This window comes from Peromyscus maniculatus, chromosome 9 (genome assembly GCF_049852395.1).
Source record: "Peromyscus maniculatus bairdii isolate BWxNUB_F1_BW_parent chromosome 9, HU_Pman_BW_mat_3.1, whole genome shotgun sequence".
NCBI classification, from domain to species: domain Eukaryota; kingdom Metazoa; phylum Chordata; class Mammalia; order Rodentia; family Cricetidae; genus Peromyscus; species Peromyscus maniculatus.
In genome coordinates this window covers 63,987,641-64,006,597 of record NC_134860.1, presented here as the reverse complement: position 1 = coordinate 64,006,597, position 18,957 = coordinate 63,987,641, and the positions used below count along the sequence as shown (strand labels likewise).

The 18,957-nt window shown below is 42.6% G+C and overlaps 1 protein-coding gene across 1 annotated transcript; it reads right to left on the bottom strand.

Moving 5' to 3' along the window:
- Positions 1-14,171, bottom strand: Pbk (PDZ binding kinase). The gene is made up of 8 exons (XM_006988776.4): positions 13,859-14,171; positions 10,329-10,406; positions 7,167-7,260; positions 6,132-6,274; positions 5,210-5,379; positions 3,713-3,842; positions 1,356-1,532; positions 1-905 (listed from the first exon to the last, which is right to left on the bottom strand). Exons 2-8 carry the CDS (start codon positions 10,384-10,386, stop codon positions 706-708), a joined length of 972 nt encoding a protein of 323 aa, XP_006988838.2. The 5' UTR covers positions 10,387-10,406; positions 13,859-14,171; the 3' UTR covers positions 1-705.
- Between the last annotated feature and the right edge of the window lie 4,786 nt (positions 14,172-18,957).

Below are 18,957 nucleotides of genomic sequence, written 5' to 3'. Positions count from 1 at the left end.
TGGCTGGTACCAAAACTGTCCTTTATTATTTATTCTTACATCACGACTTTAAAAGACTTAGGATACAATCAGTAAAAACAAAATATATTAGCATAAAAATATATTCAATAAGTTAGACACTAAGATGTGAAGAGATGCAAGACAGCTGTAACCAGGGTCTGAAAACCGTAGGAGCGACTCTTCTGAACCATGTTCTTCTCAAGCTCCAGGGAACATTTAATAAGCACATGGGCCAACAGGCCAGCTAATGGTGGACACTTTATGAGCAGATGCAAATTAACTTTGTACTGTATAAAGTGACATTTTTAACCCACTAAAGAGAAATATCTGAAAAGATCTTTATTAAAGCAATGGTCCCTCATTCTAAGTCCTCTCCAGACAGGGTGACTAGTGTTTTAAATCAGTAGGGGCAGCATCTAGGTACGTGAAGAGTTAGTATCCAGTACAGTAAGTGCGTGTAAGAAATAACATGTCAGAAAATTATGCAAATATTAACTATATACAGTGCTCCTAAAATAAGCCACTTTAAATGCTTATAAGAAATAACATTTCAGAAAATTATGCAAATATTAACTATGTGCAGTGGTCCTAAAATAAGCCACTTCCAGAGTCTAGCCACTGCAGGTCATAGTAACTAAATAAATGCATCTGAGTCAACAGTTCACATACAAGCTGTGCTTCATGCTTAGACCACCACAAACAGCATCACTGGACATCTAGTTCCAAAGCTTCAACAATGTGTGCAGCAGAAGGACGATCTTTAGGATCCTCATTAGTACACACAGAGAAAAGTTCAATGACCTTCTGGTAGGACTCATCCAGTTCTTCCATGTTGATAGATGGCCTGGTCCCCAGAGCTGCATAGTATGCTTCATCATCGAAGTCACTCTCATCAAAGGTTGTATCTGCACATGAGGGAGGTAGAGATGGAAATAAGCAAAATCATGTAGGTTATGGAATAGCTCAACAGCTACCCCCTTGCAACAAGACAGTTATCCAGCAAGTGTTCCCCTATACCACAGGCAGTCTGTTCAGCTCTCCTGCCACAGAGATTAGCTATTTTCTCTCCAGCAAGAAGTTAAGGAAACTTCCAACTAGATACTCCACCTACCCATCCAGCAAATGTAGATTTATTAAAGAAAAATGAGAACCCATGGGTGAAGGAGTTACAAGGGAGGAATACCCCTATGTCCCTATTCTCAATCTATATCTCATTTGTATGAGAGTAAATCTAGCCAAATTAATCACAGTATTACTATCTTAACTTGCTGTTTGAATTTTAATGGAAAGACAACTTATGTACTAGTTACCAGAAAAAAACTCAGATTTACGTTAAAACCTATTTGTATTTATACCTTCATCATCATCGTCATCTGGAAGATTGATATGTGGAATACATAAAGTCATCATTTCCCACAGAGTAAGACCAAAAGCAAACATATCTGCCTTGTCAGTAATAATGCCGTTTTCCTCCAATGCTTCTTTGGGTTTCCATGGCTCAGTGCCAATGTAACAGGCCTCAGGATCAGACACTGAGACACAAAAAAATACAAGTAGAACAGTCATAAGAACAGGCGTTAAAGATCATGGAGAAAGACAAGCAACCAACAAAACAACACAAGCAAAACTCATTTATATGGGGAGTTCAGAAGTTAACCACTGTATTCAACCTCACTATAGAGATCTGTCCCTTATCAAACTAGTAAGTATTAAAACCTCATCAGTTGATGGGAATGTAATAAAACAGTTCTCATAGGTGACAGGAATTTAGAGTATAGATAGATGTCAAAATTCCAGACTCAAGCCAGACCACCTTGTAGCTTTAAAGGCATGTAAGCTGTGTGACACAGCAGACAACTCCATGTCTAGGTCTTGGGTTTTCTCTAAGCTCTGAAGTCACAGAGGAAAGCCACATGAAACCTCAGGGCTTCCATGACTGCTAAGTCAGGAGAACCAGAGGGATAATCACACACTGGCTTTTAAAGCATCCGCCCAGGAGTAGCGCATGCCACTCACAGTCCCTTACAGTCTAAAGTCATTTTGTCAATTTCAATAGAAAAGCAAAAACAAAAACAAACAACAGCAAAAATTAATTTGGAAAGAATGGACTCCTTAGATCAATTTGCAAAGAATTAACATCTCAATAATATCAAGTCTTCTAATACACAGATCTTTCTCTATCTGGGTCCATCTCAGTGATTCTTTATGGCTTCCAGACTAGAGGCTTAGACTTAGTAGATTTATTCATTTTTTTTCTTCTTAGATTTTTAAATATCTTGGGGTTTTATCAGTTATAAATGGACTTTTTAACTTTCCATTTTCTTGTTATTTACTAGTATATAGGATACAATGGATAGCCGTTCATCCTAGTATCTCTTCTTAAATCAACCATGAGATTTTTTGTAGGAATGCTTCTTACTAGTTATTTTTGGATTTCCTAGTTCTTATATTAATTTTGATAACTGCATTTTTTCAAGGAAATTGTCATTTTCATATAAGCTGTCATATTTGGTGAAATACAGCTGCCTGTAATAGTCCTTACACATGTGTAGAATGTGTAGCTGTGACCATCTTCATGTCTGACATTGGTGGTTACGTTCTCTCTTTTCTCAATCTTGGTGAGAACTTTTATTTTTCCATACATCCAGCTTTTGGCTTTATTAACATTTCCCAGAGACTTCAGTTCCTATCTTTCTTATTCCCCCCATGGACTTTGCTCTTCTATCCTGGCTGACAACAGGAAGTGCAGCCAACAGGGGTGAGTTTTGTCATTTTTAACATAATCACTAATAGCTACAAGTTTCTGTGGGAAACTAGTGACTTTACAAGTTGTTTCACTTTATAAATCAGTTCAAAAGAGTTTCCAAAACTGTGGCCAGTGACTCCCCAATAGTTATGTAAATTTGCATTGCTAAACTCCCAAAACTCAAGGCTCTCCTAGATATTTTTGCTAGTAGTCTCTAATTTAATCCCTTTGTCCACTATTCTATGACATCGTCCTTAAGGCAAAATTTCCTTTACCTGTTTAAAACTCAATTTCTCTAAGATAAATCAAATTCACTGAACAGTGTTAAAGTATATTACACTAAAAATATAATTTTTCAGTAATTTTGGTACTATAATCTCCATTTTACAAATAAGGTTAGAATTGAAAACACTATGCTTATACCTAACTTCTAAATAATGGGAGAGAAAAACAAGCAGCTTGTTTAATCAAAGAAGCTTCTCTTCAAAATTCTGCTTTGAGATTCTCAATAAATTGACAAGTAGATAAGGAAACATTTGAAGAGAAAAGGGAAGACATAATAGTCAACCCTGATCAGCATGATTGGATTAGAAAATGCCCAGAAGCTCTAGTGTGGTGGGTGTGTCTTTCCAAAATTATTCGGGTAAAATCCATGCTAGTAAGGGCCAGTGTGGGCACACACTGAAGACTGTGGGTGGACTGTGAGCCTGAGGCCATCCTAAACTGATCAACAAGTCAAACTAAGACAAAAAATACACAGACACACTACCGAAAGGTCATTAACTGTGCATGTAGCAAGGGAAGGAGCTGGGAGCTCAGAGGAAGCACAACAAAAGCAAAGCAAAAGACACTCTGTATTATACACTTACCACAAACAGTTCATTTGAAACCATGTGGTTTATTATGTTTTAGAATGCTGGAATTAGGAGTTCAAAAACTGTAGAAGTTTACAACAATGGTACTTACCAGTCATATTTTCATCCAATGGCAGAGAGACTCCTACATCACAGATTTTAATTGTTTCAAAATCACCCTTAATTACAACATTTGAAGACTTTATGTCTCCATGAAGCAGCTTCTTTTCTTGATGCAGATACTAAAATTGTAAAAACAATCAAATATATAAGCAGAAAAAAAAAACTAATAAAAATTCTTTCAATAAAACAATGACTTGAGCCAGGCTGTGGTAGCGCATGTCTAGGGAGGCAGAAGCAGGAGGATCTCTGAGTTCGAGGACAGCCTGGTCTACAGAGCGAGTTCCAGAGCAGCAGGAGCTACACAGAGAAAGCCTATCTCAAAAAACAAATTTAAAAAACCATCAATGACTTATAAACTGAACTTACTTATCTATTTCAAAGTACTTGAAGCTAGGAAGGGAACATGCCAGGTCATTTAAAAATTTTCTTAAAGATGTCTGAATTCTCAAAGCCCATATAGTTTTCTATCGGATTTCAAAACTCCAATTTCACTTGAGGCCAATAGTTTTAAATTTTGAAATCTTCACCATAAAGCAAACTTATCTCAAATTGTGGTGTAATGCAAGAAGAGCAGGTGACATGGGGCCACTATAATTCATGAGCAGAAGCAGAGATGTACTCCAAAGCTATATTATGTTTTATGCATCAACTCCTTTTGGGTTTGTATGTAATTACAGTCACATTTTGAACAATGCTGCAAAATAGCTGTTCATTTATCAGCACCTGAGCACTATACTATGTGCCCAGCTTAGAAAGGAGAGGCCATGACCTGCTCTTCCACAGGAGCTTCCCATGCTTACTTCAAATGCAGCCCAGCGTGTGGTCAATAGGCCTCAACATGGTTATATTATTAATTTCATTATACATACATACTTAGAGCCATCAGTCAGTAATTCAGATGTTTCTATCCTTTGTGGTCCCCCCCACTCCCCCCTCCTCCCAAAATGAGGTTTCTCTATGTAGCCCTGACTATCCTAGACCTCACTCTACAGACCAGGCTGGTCTTGAACTCAGAGATCCACCTGCCTCTGCCTCTCTGGAATTAAAGGTGTGCACCATCAAGCCCAGCTCTATCCTATTTAAAGTTATCTTATCTATAAATGTACTAAATAGTACTAATTGTATTTACAATGCTTTTTTCTCAATCTGCTCCATAAACCAATTTCATAAACCTTAGCATGTAACCCTGACATCACTATATCATTACACTGTGAGTCATCAGTAGTTTCCCAGAGTCACTATTACTAGTACTTAATTATTATATACATTTCTTTTCTTTCCTTGTGTTGTATCCATTGAAAAACACAGCACCATAGGTTAACCCACGTTTAATTTCTTCCTAGTTCACCAAAGCTATGTAAATAGAATGGCACAGTTACCTTTAGACCTTAGACTGTATCTATCGAAACACAGCACCACAGGTGTAACCCATGTTTACTTTCTTCCTTGTCCACCAAAGCTAGGTAAGATAGAATAACACAGTTACCTTTAGCCCTCTCGCCATGTGCAGAGCAACTCTGAGAATCACAGCTGCTGGAAAAGGACTTCCGCTGTCTTTGTTGCGTTCTTCTATTAAGTCATTCAGAGACTTCTCACCTCCATACTCCATAGCGAGACACAGACTGCCGTCACTGGCTTCAGTAAAGGCACGATACCCTTAAGAAAGTGCAACAGTTTTCTATTAGACTCTGGAAACCAGGGCTTCTTCCGTAATGTAACTTGGACCTAAACTAATATAATGAGACAGCTGTCATTTAAAAAATTAACCCACAGGTATAATGTAAATGTCCTCAAGTGTGTGTGTGTAGCACCACAGATCAAAACAGTTTTCCTATGCTTTCATCAATAGAATGATTCCCCCAGCTGCATTAGTACTAAACATGCAAAGGGAAAACAATGCAAGAACCCATCCATATACACGTAAGTAATCTAAATGAAGACCAGTCTAAGTCCTGAGATCCTCACAGCACCTGCACCAGACGACTGCACCTCAATCCCTGAGGGTTACACATCTAAAATATGTGGATTTTCAATGTTTTCTTTTCAGATTTCTCTTACGTGTATAAATATTTTGCCTGCATGTAAATATGTGCACCACATGTGTGCCTGGTACCAGTGCAAGTCAAGACACTGGATCCCCCGTGGATGGTTGTGAGCCACCACGTGGGTGCCAAGAACTGAATCTGGGCCCTCTGCAACTGTGCCAAGTCCTCTTAACTGCTGGTCTATCTCTCCATCTCCTTATGTGAATTTTTACTTTAGACAATTCACATTAACTTGATGTCCAATAACATCCAGGCCCAACTTGATTTTTATTAGCAAGACCATTTCAGAGTGTATCTATAGTGTTTCCAGACGCACAGAACATTGCTCCAACACACACTACCACCAAGTCAGCCTCTACTTACCTATGATGTTTGGATGATTGAGGTTTTTTAAAATCTTAGCTTCATCACTCAGTCTCTTCTGATACACAGTTCGATAATGATCATTACATAAAGGATTGATCTTTTTGACGGCCCAAGGAGAATGAGACAACCCTCGTGGAGATCTAAAATATACATGTGTAAATTTAAAGGTACAAAATGAGTAAAAACTAACAATATCCTCAAACTGACTCCATAGAAACATGTATTTAAAAATATATAAATTCTGTAGATCATTAACACGTTACATGTCTGTTCTGACCAAGTCAGTGTCATGATGCACTGTTATCTAAGCTCTGGGAAGGAATTAAAGGAGAAAGATAAAGATGGAATGTTACAATTTATAAGAGTACAGTTAAACTTGAAAACTGCTAGCATGTCAGTCTACTGTTTTATCAAACATTTTACCTATATGTAGCAGAGATGAGTTACAAGACTCTATAATATTAAAGAAATTTAACTTAAACAGTCTATGTATAATGGTATGCCCTCTTTTATTACTTGAAATTTCATACATACATGTTTTGATCAGATGCACTTCCTGCTCCCACCCCTCCGATCCTCTTCTGTCCCACCACCCCTAACTTCATGTGCTCTTTATTCCTTAAGCCCACTGAGTCCCCTTAGTGCCTGGGTGCAATACCATCTCCTGGAGTGCAGGTAGCCTCTGACGGGCTGCATCCCTAAAGAGAACCGACTCTCCCCTCCCTATAGCCATTAACTGCCAATAGTTCCCCAACCCTGACACGCTCTTCTTCACCAACAGCTATTTCATCTCCACACAGAACAATTCTCCTCCAAGGATCTTTCTACCACTTCCCCTTCCTAGAGAAGCCAGAAAAGCATTAAGCTACTTCCCTTTTAATAATCCACCAGGAGGAATCCAGGAGTAAAGTACTTGGGGCAGAGCTCTGGCAGTTACCAAGATCCTGAGAACTGGAATGTAGCCTTCAGGTGTGATGAGGAACTTACCCAGTTCGGACACATGGACCTAAGTTCCACAAATCCTGCACTCACCTTTTCATTAGGTAAACGTTGACCCCAGTCCCGAAGCCAAGCTTCTGCATAAATGGAGAGGCCGGGATATTTACACATGGAGTCGAACATAATACTAAAAATCAAAAACAAAAGCAAGAACTTAGCACTTGAAAACAGCAGTACAGAAGAATCCTCACTGTCTGGAAACACTGGGAAGATTAGTAATAGCATCATTTTTTACAGAGTACATGAGTACCCTTTGATCACACTAACACTAATGTAAATGGCCTGTTTGTATGGCATACAAGGTAAATATTTTAAAAATCGATGTAATTATTATTGTGTGTCTGTGTACCCGGTATGTGTTTGCAGTTGTGTATGTGTAGACGTGAATGCCACGGCACATATGTGGAGGTCAGAGGACAGCTTTTGAACTGTTTGGGCAGATTACACTCGGTCAACCTAGTGAGCCATCTCACTGGCCCTTCGTTACATTCTTAAAGGGCTATTTACAAATAAAGAATTGAGAGGCTGGTGAGATGGCTCAGCGGTCAAGAGCACTTGCTGCTCCTCCAGAGGACCAGAGTTTGGTAACCAGGACCCACATCAGGCAGCTTACAACCAGCTGTAACTCCAACTTCCAAAGAATCCAATGCCTTCTACTGGCCTCCGAGGGCACCCACATGCATGTGGCATGCACACATACACACATACAAACAGTCATTAATAAAAACATATCTTTTTTTGTTTGTTTTGTTTTTGTTTTTGTTTTTGTTTTTCGAGACAGAGTTTCTCTGTGTAGCTTTGTGCCTCTCCTGGAACTCACTTGGTAGCCCAGGCTGGCCTCGAACTCACAGAGATCCACCTGGCTCTGCCTCCCGAGTGCTGGGATTAAAGGCGTGCGCCACCACCGCCCAGCCATAAAAACATATCTTAAAAAATAAAGAGATAAAAGAAGAAAAGCACACAAGCAAGCATAAGGAAGTCTCATTGTGGTCCTCAAGGTCTACCAGGAACGTCATCGTGTGTCATTGAGACACGCTGTCACCTGTAAAGACCATGCCCAGAAACAGCACTCTGTTTACAAAAACAAAAACAGAAAATTGCAAGAAAATTTTGTAGTGTTTTAAGTACTTTTATGATTCTGTGCTGGGACACATTCATAGCATCCTGAGGTACATATGACCTGTGTGTCACAGGCTGGACATGCCTGGAACTATGTGTAGAACCTGGCCTTTTACATAAAGTTTCCTGATCCCATGACATGTGCCCAAGGAGATCACACACACACACACACACACACACACACACACACACACACACACACACACACACACCATGGACACATGTTTGTATACTAGAATTTGCTTAGGCCTCTGCAAAAACAAAACAAATCTAAACAATTCAGAGCATTCTGTAATTATTACAAAGATGAGGCAGGTCTGCTTCTGGTCAGGAATCACTGCTCTTGGAGCTGCTCTCTCTGTGAACTGGAAAACCTGACCAATACAGTAGTTTCCAGATGTGTGACAAGAGGAAGAGCAGAGCTGTGACCCCTGAGCAAAGACGAACTGACGAAGCAAGCCCCATCATTGCCCCAGTGCACCGAAAGGCAGTCCCAGACTCAAGCACCGAGGAAAAACCCAAGAGTACTGTTAAACCAGACACAGAGAGCAGAGGCCAAGGAGGACTAGGTAGCTGGAAGCTGCGGAGCAGAACACAGGAGGGAGCTAAAAGAAAGAAAAAGGACACCAGAAAAGATTTCCCATAGAGTGCTTGGCTAGTACTTAACTGCACACATAATAGGTAGTATCCCCCAAACCAAGAAAGCAATGGAAGCCTAGGGGTAAGATCACTTTACCATCATCAGCCAAACCAGGAGGCACTGTAGCAGACTGTTAAGTGAAGCCCTTGAAAGGGTAACAACTCAGTACTACTGCTAACTTTTAGCTTAAGCAAAGTCTGTAAGAAAGCTTAAAGGCCAGTCTCAAAAGGAGCAGGCTCACCATCATCCAACCAAATAAGCTTTGGGGCTTCATAAAACCACACACCCTGTAGAGTAACAAAATCCAGCACTCGAAGACATAAAACACCTACCACCTAGTCAAAAATTACCAGCTATGAAAGAAGCAGAAACCAGGGTTCATGCCAGAAGAAAAAGAAATCAATCGAAACATACCACTAAAGGACAGGGATGACAGAGTAACAAATCATAAAAACAGACACAACCTCAGAAAGATGCTCACTGATGTAAAGGATAGTCTGAGGACTAAACAGATGTTCTTAAAGGTCCTTATGGGCTGGGTGTGGGAGCACAAGCTATAATCTCAGGATTCAGAGGCTAGAGAAAGGCTGGAGCCTGATAAATACATCTGTGAACAGCTACATCAATGTACATCAGGAACAACACAAATATGCACACTAGTACCTCTATTCAAAAGCACGCTAAGCCAGTGTAACAAGGTAATTTTTTTAAAAAGTCATAGAGCTTGGAGTGGGGAAAAAAATTGTTAAAATGTCGGTTAATCTATACATGACCAACTACTTGAGATATCCTGGCCGGGCGGAGGTGGCGCACACCTTTAATCCCAGCACTTGGGAGGCAGAGGCAGGCGGATCTCTGTGAGTTCAAGGCCAGCCTGGTCTCCAAAGCGAGCTCCAGGAAAGGCGCAAAGCTACACAGAGAAACCCTGTCTCAATAAACAAACAAAAGATATCCTAAACAAGCCAGGCGGTGGTTTAATCCCAACACTCAAAAAGTAGAGGCAGGTTGATCTCTGAGTTCAAGGCCAGCCTGGTCTACAGAGTGAGTTCCAGGACAGTCAGGGCGACACAGAAACCTTGTCTCGAAAACCAAACAAACAAAACAGACATCCTAAACAATCTTCAAGACACATCGACAGGCGAAAGTGTTTGCTATGCAAGCCTGATGCTGGACTCCTGGAAGAATCCTAGGAATCTCCTCCTAGGAGAGAACCAACTCCTGTTAACATCTGGTTCAAGCAGAAGACCATCACCAGGAAGAACCTAAAATCCCGAACGACCATGTCAGCCGACAGAAAGTCTGGCCCGCACTCCATTATGGTTAGCACGGTTGTAATAACCAATGCTACGACTGTTCACAGACAATGACAATGAGCAAACTCTAAAACTTCTCCAGTAGAAACAGCAACAAGAAAAGTCTTACTTCTGCAAGCTTACCAGATTTCCTTTTTTCAGATAATTTGTTTGGTGTCTTGAAATTATTGACTCCTTCCATTGTAGCAAGCACTTTAGGTCCTATGATGAAAACAAGCTAAGTTATAATGCAGCTATAAAGAATAACACCATGAGAAGAATCCCATAACATCATTTTATCATAGAAATACACAATCTGAGAACTGAAAAAGACCTTAGCAAATACTTTGTCCAGTTTTATTTACAATGGTAAAACTGAAAGACAGAGATACGATTACTTACTCGCGGTCATACTATCAGAGGTCAGGGGTTGTAGTTTTAACTATGAAATGTATACTTAGCAGCTAGAGATAGAGCTCAGAAGGTAAAGGCACTTGCTGCCAAGCCTGCCAACTTGAGTTCAATTCCTGGAACTCATAGAGTTGAGAGAACCAACTCCCACAAGTTGTCTGCTGACCTCCACACACACTGGCACACACCTGCCCACACACTTACACCATACACACACACACACACACACACACACACACACACACACACACAAATGTAATTTAAAAAGAAAACTTTTAAAAATATAAACTTGAATAAAAAAAGTACCTAGTTCAAAAAAGTAAGCAGGAGCTGGGAATGTAGCTCAGTGGTAGAATGTTAGCCTAGCATGCACATGGCCATGAGTTCGATCCCCAATGCCAAAACATAAAGGTAAACAGTGTGTCTCCCTCTCATACTTCCCAGGAGAAGTCACAAACAGGTCTCGTTTTTCCTTTAAGACAAGCCTATATGCATGCCTGTAATTCCAGCACTTGGAGGCTAGGACCAGCCTGGGCAACAGTGAGACCCTGCCTCAAACAACAAAAAAGAAAACTGCATATAAGCAGCAATTCCCCTAACAGTCCGAACAGACAAGAGAAGTAGCCCTTGGATGCTGAATGAGGAGCACAGTGTGAGATCTGCATACAAAGTAACCAAGTATTGCTATGGACAATACAAGTGATCCAGGAAAACAGGCTAAATGAACAAAACCAGATACAGAAAGCCACATGTATGACTCCATTGATGGCACATGTCTAGGGCTATCCAGAAATGTCCAGAAAATGCCTTGATTTCCTGATGGCTTAACTGTGGCCAGGAAGAAAAAGTTAAAATAAAAGGGGGTGGAGGTGGGGGGCTTTCTACATTGAACAAATGAAAAAAAAAATGAGGGTATCGGAGATTGGGAGCTCATTTTTGGATGCTTTATTAGATCTTGGTGGAAAAGTCAAACAGGCAGCCAAATTAAATAGACGGCCAAATATAGATCTGGAACAAAGCTGAAGACATGATTTTGTGGGCTTCTCAATCGAGATGGGGTTAACTCTGAGATGCTAGGTGAGAACGGGTGCCACCCTCAGTACCCAGTTTGGGACATGGAGGGAACAAATCAGCCTGTAGAATGCAAGCCGTGTGCAAAATGTTTGGCAAAGAATGGCGTGGAGAATGTCAATGTCCCTGCAGCTTGAGGACTGGAGACACAGACAGCGATTTAAAAAGATTAAAACACCTAGGTCTAAATGCTTCAACATTCCCTTATATTCCGGACACTCAAAACTGCCTTACCTTCCACTTAATGCTATTTGTATCAAAATACGCTATGTCCCACCCATTTCAGGTATCTAATGGTATTTTTCTTTCCTGGCTAAAATTGAGCCTTAGTCTATATACTGCCTTAGGTCTGTATATACTTTCCATAGGCATTAACTGTTAAATAACTAACTTTAAACCACATCACCTTTAGGCTTAGGGTTCAAGGGCACATTTGATGGAGCTGGTGGCTCTACTGATGGGCTTGCTAAATCCTTGGTCATGTTTTGTTCTGTTGAGTCTGGGTCTCCCCAGAGCTTAACTGGCCTTCAACTGTCTGTGTATACCCAGCTGATATATCCACTGTTCCATGCCCCTGCTTCAGTTCCCAAGGACTAAGATTACAAGTGTACAGCTAGCTTGGTTAATCTGATCATTGCTTTTAAGGGTTTATTTTTCATTATGTAGGTGTGGGTGGCAGGGGGTGGGTGGCATGCAGAGCAATACAGGTGCCTGAGGTGAAGGATGGAATTATAGGCAATTGGGAGCCACTCCACGCCCTGCTCGCAGGGCGGACGCCAACCACTGAATCAACTCTCCAGCGCCCCCTACCCATAACTTTTTTTTTTTTTCTTTTTTTTTTGGTTTTTTCGAGACAGGGTTTCTCTGTGTAGCTTTGCGCCTTTCCTGGAGCTCACTTGGTAGCCCAGGCTGGCCTCGAACTCACAGAGATCCGCCTGGCTCTGCCTCCCGAGTGCTGGGATTAAAGGCGTGCGCCACCACCGCCCGGCCCCATAACTTTATAATATTGTTTAACAGTGCTTGACTTTTCAAAAGTATCTTTTTATTAGCATATGTTAACTCTACATGATTATGGGTTTCACTATGTATTTTCATGTATATATACGTATGTAAATACATTTTTAAAAAAATATCAATATTCCCGTGTATGAAACTCTACCCACAGCCACATTCCTGCCCTTTCTTCTGTCTCTCCTCCCTAGGGCTGGAGCCACAGGCACTCTTTCCGTCCTGAGAATGGACCCCAGGGCTCCGTGCAAGCTAGGTGTGGGGGGCCCAAAACAGCTTGACAACACAGCTGCCATGACAGGCTTAGGGGCCCAGACACAACCGCTGCGACAGGCTTACTCACAGGTACCACCCACATCCAGGAAAAGCCACAAACTAACACCACCCTGCATCTAAGCAGGAAGTACCTGACATCCCAAACATTCCAACCATTAGATAAGAATAGATAAGATCCACAGGTGTCCCTGAGCCTAGCACACACCTATTTCCCTTTTACAGCTACCGCCTAGACAAATGTCAGCCAATCAGGGTTCTGAACCCTAGAAATGCCCTCACCCCAACCTCTGCTATGATTAAAAAACAAAAACAAAAACCTACCCAGCCCAGGTTCGCTCCGTTGGACAGACAGAGAGACCAAGCTCCGAGCTTGAAATAAAGGCTCTTTACTTTTACATATGGGATTCGGTCACTGTGGTGGTCTTTTGGGGTCCCCGAGATCTGGGCATAACACTAGGCCCGGACTGTACCCAATGAGTCACTGCCCCAGGCCACATCCCTAACCCTTTCTACTCTACTGTGGCCTCACCTTAAAAAAAGCAGAGGCATTAGCTGAGAGGTGCTTCCCCAACTCCTTCATGGAGAAGGGGGTGATTTCTTCCCTGAACCCCCAAACTCCCGGCGATCCAGGAGCTCAGGGTCAGATTCTCGGAGGTGCGCGATGGTTCCAATGGGTCCCCCTAATCTCCTCTGTCTGCTGTCTTCCCCTGGGTCCTCCCTCAATGCTCCCCAGGCCTCTGTGTATCCTCTGTCAGCTGCCCTTCCCGGTAGATCTCCTCGGCAGCTGTCCAAATCCCCTTAGCCACTGTCTTCCTCCCGTCAGCGATCCCCCCTCTTTCTGGTCCGCGATCTCCCACCCCTTACCCCTGTCCGCTGACCTCCCTCGAGTCCGCCACGCTTTCCCTTACCGCAGTCACACCCTCGGGTGTAAAGGGGAAAGTGATGAGCTAGCTCAAAGCTGTCCGGGCCCTAGTCCGGAAGGTGCAGGCACAGCTCCCGGCGACACTCGCAGTAACCGCTGCAGCGATCAGGCGATCGCGTTTTCAAAGGTCGCGCCGTGCCCGGCAGCACTAGGTCAGTACTGCCGAGCTGGCTCAGATCCCTCTGGACAGCTGCACCGGGAAGTGCAAGATCAGCTCAGGCCAACACTCGCCGTAACCGCCGTTGCGTTTGGGACGCGCGCACTTTCAAAGTCCCCGCCGCGGACTACGGGGCGGTACTAGGGTCAGAACTCGCGCGTTCGCGCAGTCCATCTCGGCCTGCTTTGGTTTCCAGGTTTGAACTAAGCCACAGAGAAGGGACCTTCCAAAGGAATGGCTGGAAAAGTTATATATAACAAATATCAGTCCTTCGGAAGAACACATGCTGGCAGAAAAAGAAAGAAAGAAAGAAAGAAAGAGAGAGAGAGAGAGGGAGGGAAGGAGGGAGGGAGGGAGGGAGGGAGGGAGGGAGGGAGGGAGGGAGGGAGGAAGGAAGGGAGGGAGGGAGGGAGGGAGGGAGGGAGGGAGGGAGGGAGGGAGGGAGGGAGGAAGGAAGGAAGGAAGGAAGGAAGGAAGGAAGGAAGGAAGGAAGGAAGGAAGGAAGGAAGGAAGAAAAGAAAGGAAAAGAAAGGAAAAGAAAGGAAAAGAAAGGAAAAGAAAAAAGAAAAAGTGTGCCCGTTTTGAAGGCAAATCTACCCAAACTACAAACACTGTTCAGAATATGCATTGGGTAGGGTGTTTTATTGCAGATTTATGTGGCCTTAAAACACTAACTAGAAATATGTAGTTAGAGTTAATAGTTTGGAGATGAGAATAAAAATTAAGTACTTAGAAATTTTGCTAATTTATTTTTTTTTTAAGATTTATTTATTATGTATACAGTGTTCTGCCTGCATGTACGCCTACAGGCCAGAAGAGGGCACCAGATCTCATTACAGATGGTTGTGAGCCACCATGTGGTTGCTGGGAATTGAACTCAGGACCTCTGGAAGAGCAGCCAGTGCTCCTAACCGCTGAGCCATCTTTCCAGCCCCCGTAATTTAATTTTTTGTAACTATATATGGTGGGTGTGGGTTCGGGCGTGCGGATGTTTCCGCCACGGCCCTGTGGAGGTTAGAGGACAACTTTCAGAAACTGGTTCTCTCCGTCCACCTCAGATTCCTGCGATCTAACTGAGATAGATGGTCAGGCTCCAACAGCAAGCTCTTCTCTCCCGCCGAACCATTTCATGGGCCCGATTTTGCTAATTCTTGTAATTACCACATTCGACTTAACGAATATTTTCGGAGCACCTACTGTGTGCCAGGTGTCTGTACTTGACCGCTCACTGCATAACATAATCTCCGGTGTTCACTACAAGAGATGTGAATTAAGTTTAGGAGAACAAGAAGACATTCCCATAACATCTATGGGACTCAAGGACCATGTGATACCTTAAAAAAGAAAACATACGACATAACACAAGAAACACTGAGCCGCCTCCCCAGCAGGAGCACTCGGCGCCGCGCTGTAACTCACTCTGCTATAGTCTGGAGGAGTTCAACCCTCAGTCTGCGCCCACACAGATGGCACAACTTCTTTGCTAAGATAGTATCACACAGTGACTTGAATCCTATATGTATTCACATGCTAATATACATTAACACACAGTCTTGTCTAGTGACATCAGTTTCGTTGGCACTGATATCTATTTTATTTCTAAGATGCAGTTTCTCAGCATGTTTTCACCTACATCTTTTTTTTTTTAAGATAGAGTCTTACGACAGGCGGTCGTGGCACACGCCTTTAATCCCAGCACTCGGGAGGCAGAGGCAGACGGATGGATCTCTGTGAGTTCGAGGCCAGCCTGGTCTACAGAGTGAGATCCAGGAAAGGCGCAAAGCTATACAGAGAAACCCTATCTTGAAAAAAAAAAAAAAAAAAAGATAAGAGTCTTACTATGTATCCCTGCCTGACCTAGAACTCAATATGTAGACTAGGCTGGCCTCAGACTCATAGAGAGCATCCTGTCTCTGCCTCCCGAGTCCCGGGATTAAAGGCGTGTACCATCATTAACCAAGGTAATCTTTTAAAAGATTTATCTATTTTTATTTTGTGCATTCAGGTGTTTTGCCTGTGTATGTGTCTATGCGCCATGAACATGCAGTGCCCATGGAGGCCAGAGAAGAAGGAGCTGGGTCCCCTGGCACTAGAGTTACAGACTATTGTGAGCCGCCATGTCGGTTCTGGGAATCAAACTCAGGTCCTCCAGAAGAGCAGCCATGCTCTTAGTGCCTGAGCCATCTCTCCAGGGCCATTTATTTTTTAATTGGGGGGGGGGGGAGTTTTTTCTGGGTTTAGAACTATCTATCATCATTCAAACAAGATAACTTTATTGTTTATTCTTTGCCCTGTAGTATGTTAAGCAACTGTTGGAAATCAGTGCTGGGAAGAGGGTGTTGTTCGGTTGGAACCTCCCGTTTGTGCCTGCATGATTCAGAAGGCCCCATCTCTCTCTCTCTCTCTCTCTCTCTCTCTCTCTCTCTCTCTCTCTCTCTCTCTCTCTCTCTCTCTCTCCCCAAACCCAGTCCTCTCCAACAAAGAAAAGGCACCAAAGAGCCCAGTTCCTCATTCTTGGTGACTGTTGCGACTTCCTCCCCTGTTGCTGCCAGCAGCCCAAGTCCCCACCTAAAAATTCAGCTTTTGACCATCCTTGGGCACAAATCCAGCTTGTGGCAGACACGTCATCACGCCTCGCCTACAACCTATATAACCTACCTGCTTTAAGTCCAAGCGTGCAGCTTCTCCAGCCTTGATCTCTGAGACTGGAGAACCCACCCAGCAGTTGCTTTGCTCAAATAAAACTGTTGTTATACTTTTCAATTCGGCTTGCTCTGGCTTACTGCATTGCCAGAGAAACCTACTGGGGGGAGGGGCAGAAAACCTATTAGGTGTCATGGAGACTCATAAACTTCTGTCCCACACAGACCTGCTTCCCAACAGAGTCTTCACCTCATCTCCTCTAAAGGTCTTTAAGAAAAGAATGATAACAGTGATAGCAAGCACTTATTTAGTATTTCTGATGTGTCTGACATGGATTCATTTGCTTTACAGATATTAATGTATTTAATCCTCACACGTCTATCAAATGGATTGCTATGATCGAACCTCATTTGTCCTTTTGTAACACGCATACATATGTAATTTTAAATCTAGACTCCTCACATGAAGAAAGCATGCATTATTTGCCTTACTGAGTCTGGTCTATGTCTTTAACATTTGATTTCCAGGTTGGTCTGTTTTCCTACAAATATCACAATAACCTTCATTTTTTCAAATGAGGAAACTGAGGAAGAAAAGAGTTGAACAATAAGGCCTAAGGTCAGAACTAATAATTTATATGAACAGGATTCAAACATATGCTGAACTTAGTATTCCTTTTAAACAAATGTCCTCAGTCTCTTCCACCACACACACACACACACACACACACACACACACACACACACACACACTCACACACACACATACACACACATACCCTTACCTCCATTCCCAGGTTCTTCCCATTTTGTATCACTGTCTTCCAAATATGGAAGCACAGTATCTTCTCTCACTGCCCCCATTTATTTATTTGTTATTTATTATTTATTTATTGAGATAGTTCTTGCTATGTAGTCATGGATGTCCTGGAACTCATAATGTAGACTAGGCTAGTCTCAGACTCACAGAGATCCACCTAGCTCTGCCTTCTGAGTGTTGAGATTGAAGGCACATGCCATCAATGTCAGGCTATTTTTTTTATTTTTATTTGTGTGTGTGTGTGTGTGTGTGTGTGTGTGTGTGTGTGTGTGTTCAGGTGCCCTCCAAGGCCAGAGGAGGGTGTCAGAGTCCCTGGAGCTACAGTTACAGGCAGCTGTGAGCTGCCTAGCCTGTGTGCTAGGTCCCAGGTCCTCTGCAAGAGCAGGAATCACTCTTTTTTTCTTTTTTTAAAATAATCATTTTTTATTTTGAGCATTGATTGGTGTTTTACCTGCATGGATGTCTGCGTGAGGATGTCGGATCTCCTGGAACTGGAGTGACACACAGTTGTAAATCGCCATGTCGGGGCTGACATGGAATTGAACCTGGGTCCTCTGGAAGAAACAGCCAGTGTTCTTGACCTCTGTGCCATCTCTCCAGGCCCGCAAGCACTCTTCATTTAAGTCTCCAGCCCTATTTTAACTTGTGTGTGTGTGTGTGTGTGTGTGTGTGTGTGTGTGTGTGTGTGAACATGGTATTGTACACCTCAGCATCATTAAATATCTACAATGTTCTAGGCTTTTATTAAGTCTTAGGTTTTTACAAGCCCTCTATGTTCTATTCTTAGTAGATAATAAAATCCTGCCTAAAGCCAGACTCCAAAAAGCTTCTTAATTAACCACTGCTTGTGAAAAGAAGCTCTAGGGAGATGAAATTATTGACATGGGTATAACTTGAGGCTAAAGTATTCATGAAAACAAAGGCTCTTGCCTAACATTTACAGCTCTCCTGCTCTGTTCCCAGTCTCAGACCTGTTCAAGTACCTCCAGAGATCGTCACAAGCTTAAGGCTATTGTCTGTGAGATGCATCCAGTCATCTCAAAACCTTGCCTGCTGATCAGTTGTCTTAGGAAACAGCTCCAACCTGGATCGGTTGTTTCTTCCAGTATATAAACCCAGAATCCCATTGATAAACAAAAGAACGAACTCTAATTTGACTCCAGCAGATTGGCTTCAAAGCAGCATCGGCTTCACCACTGTTTGCTTGTCTGCTCACTTGGTTTTTGAGACAGTGCTTCAGAGAGCCCAGGCTGGCCTTGCTTGAACTTGCTGAGTAGCCAAGGATGATCTTCTGCTCTTTCTGCCTCTCCCTCCCGAGTGCTGAGATCACTGGCATGTACCACTAAGCCCAGTTTATGTTGTACTGGGGATCGAACTCAGGGTTTTCATACATACAACTGAGCCACATCTTCACACCTTTTTTATAACATGCATTTTAGCCTCTCCATTTTAGGGACTTTTGGTTT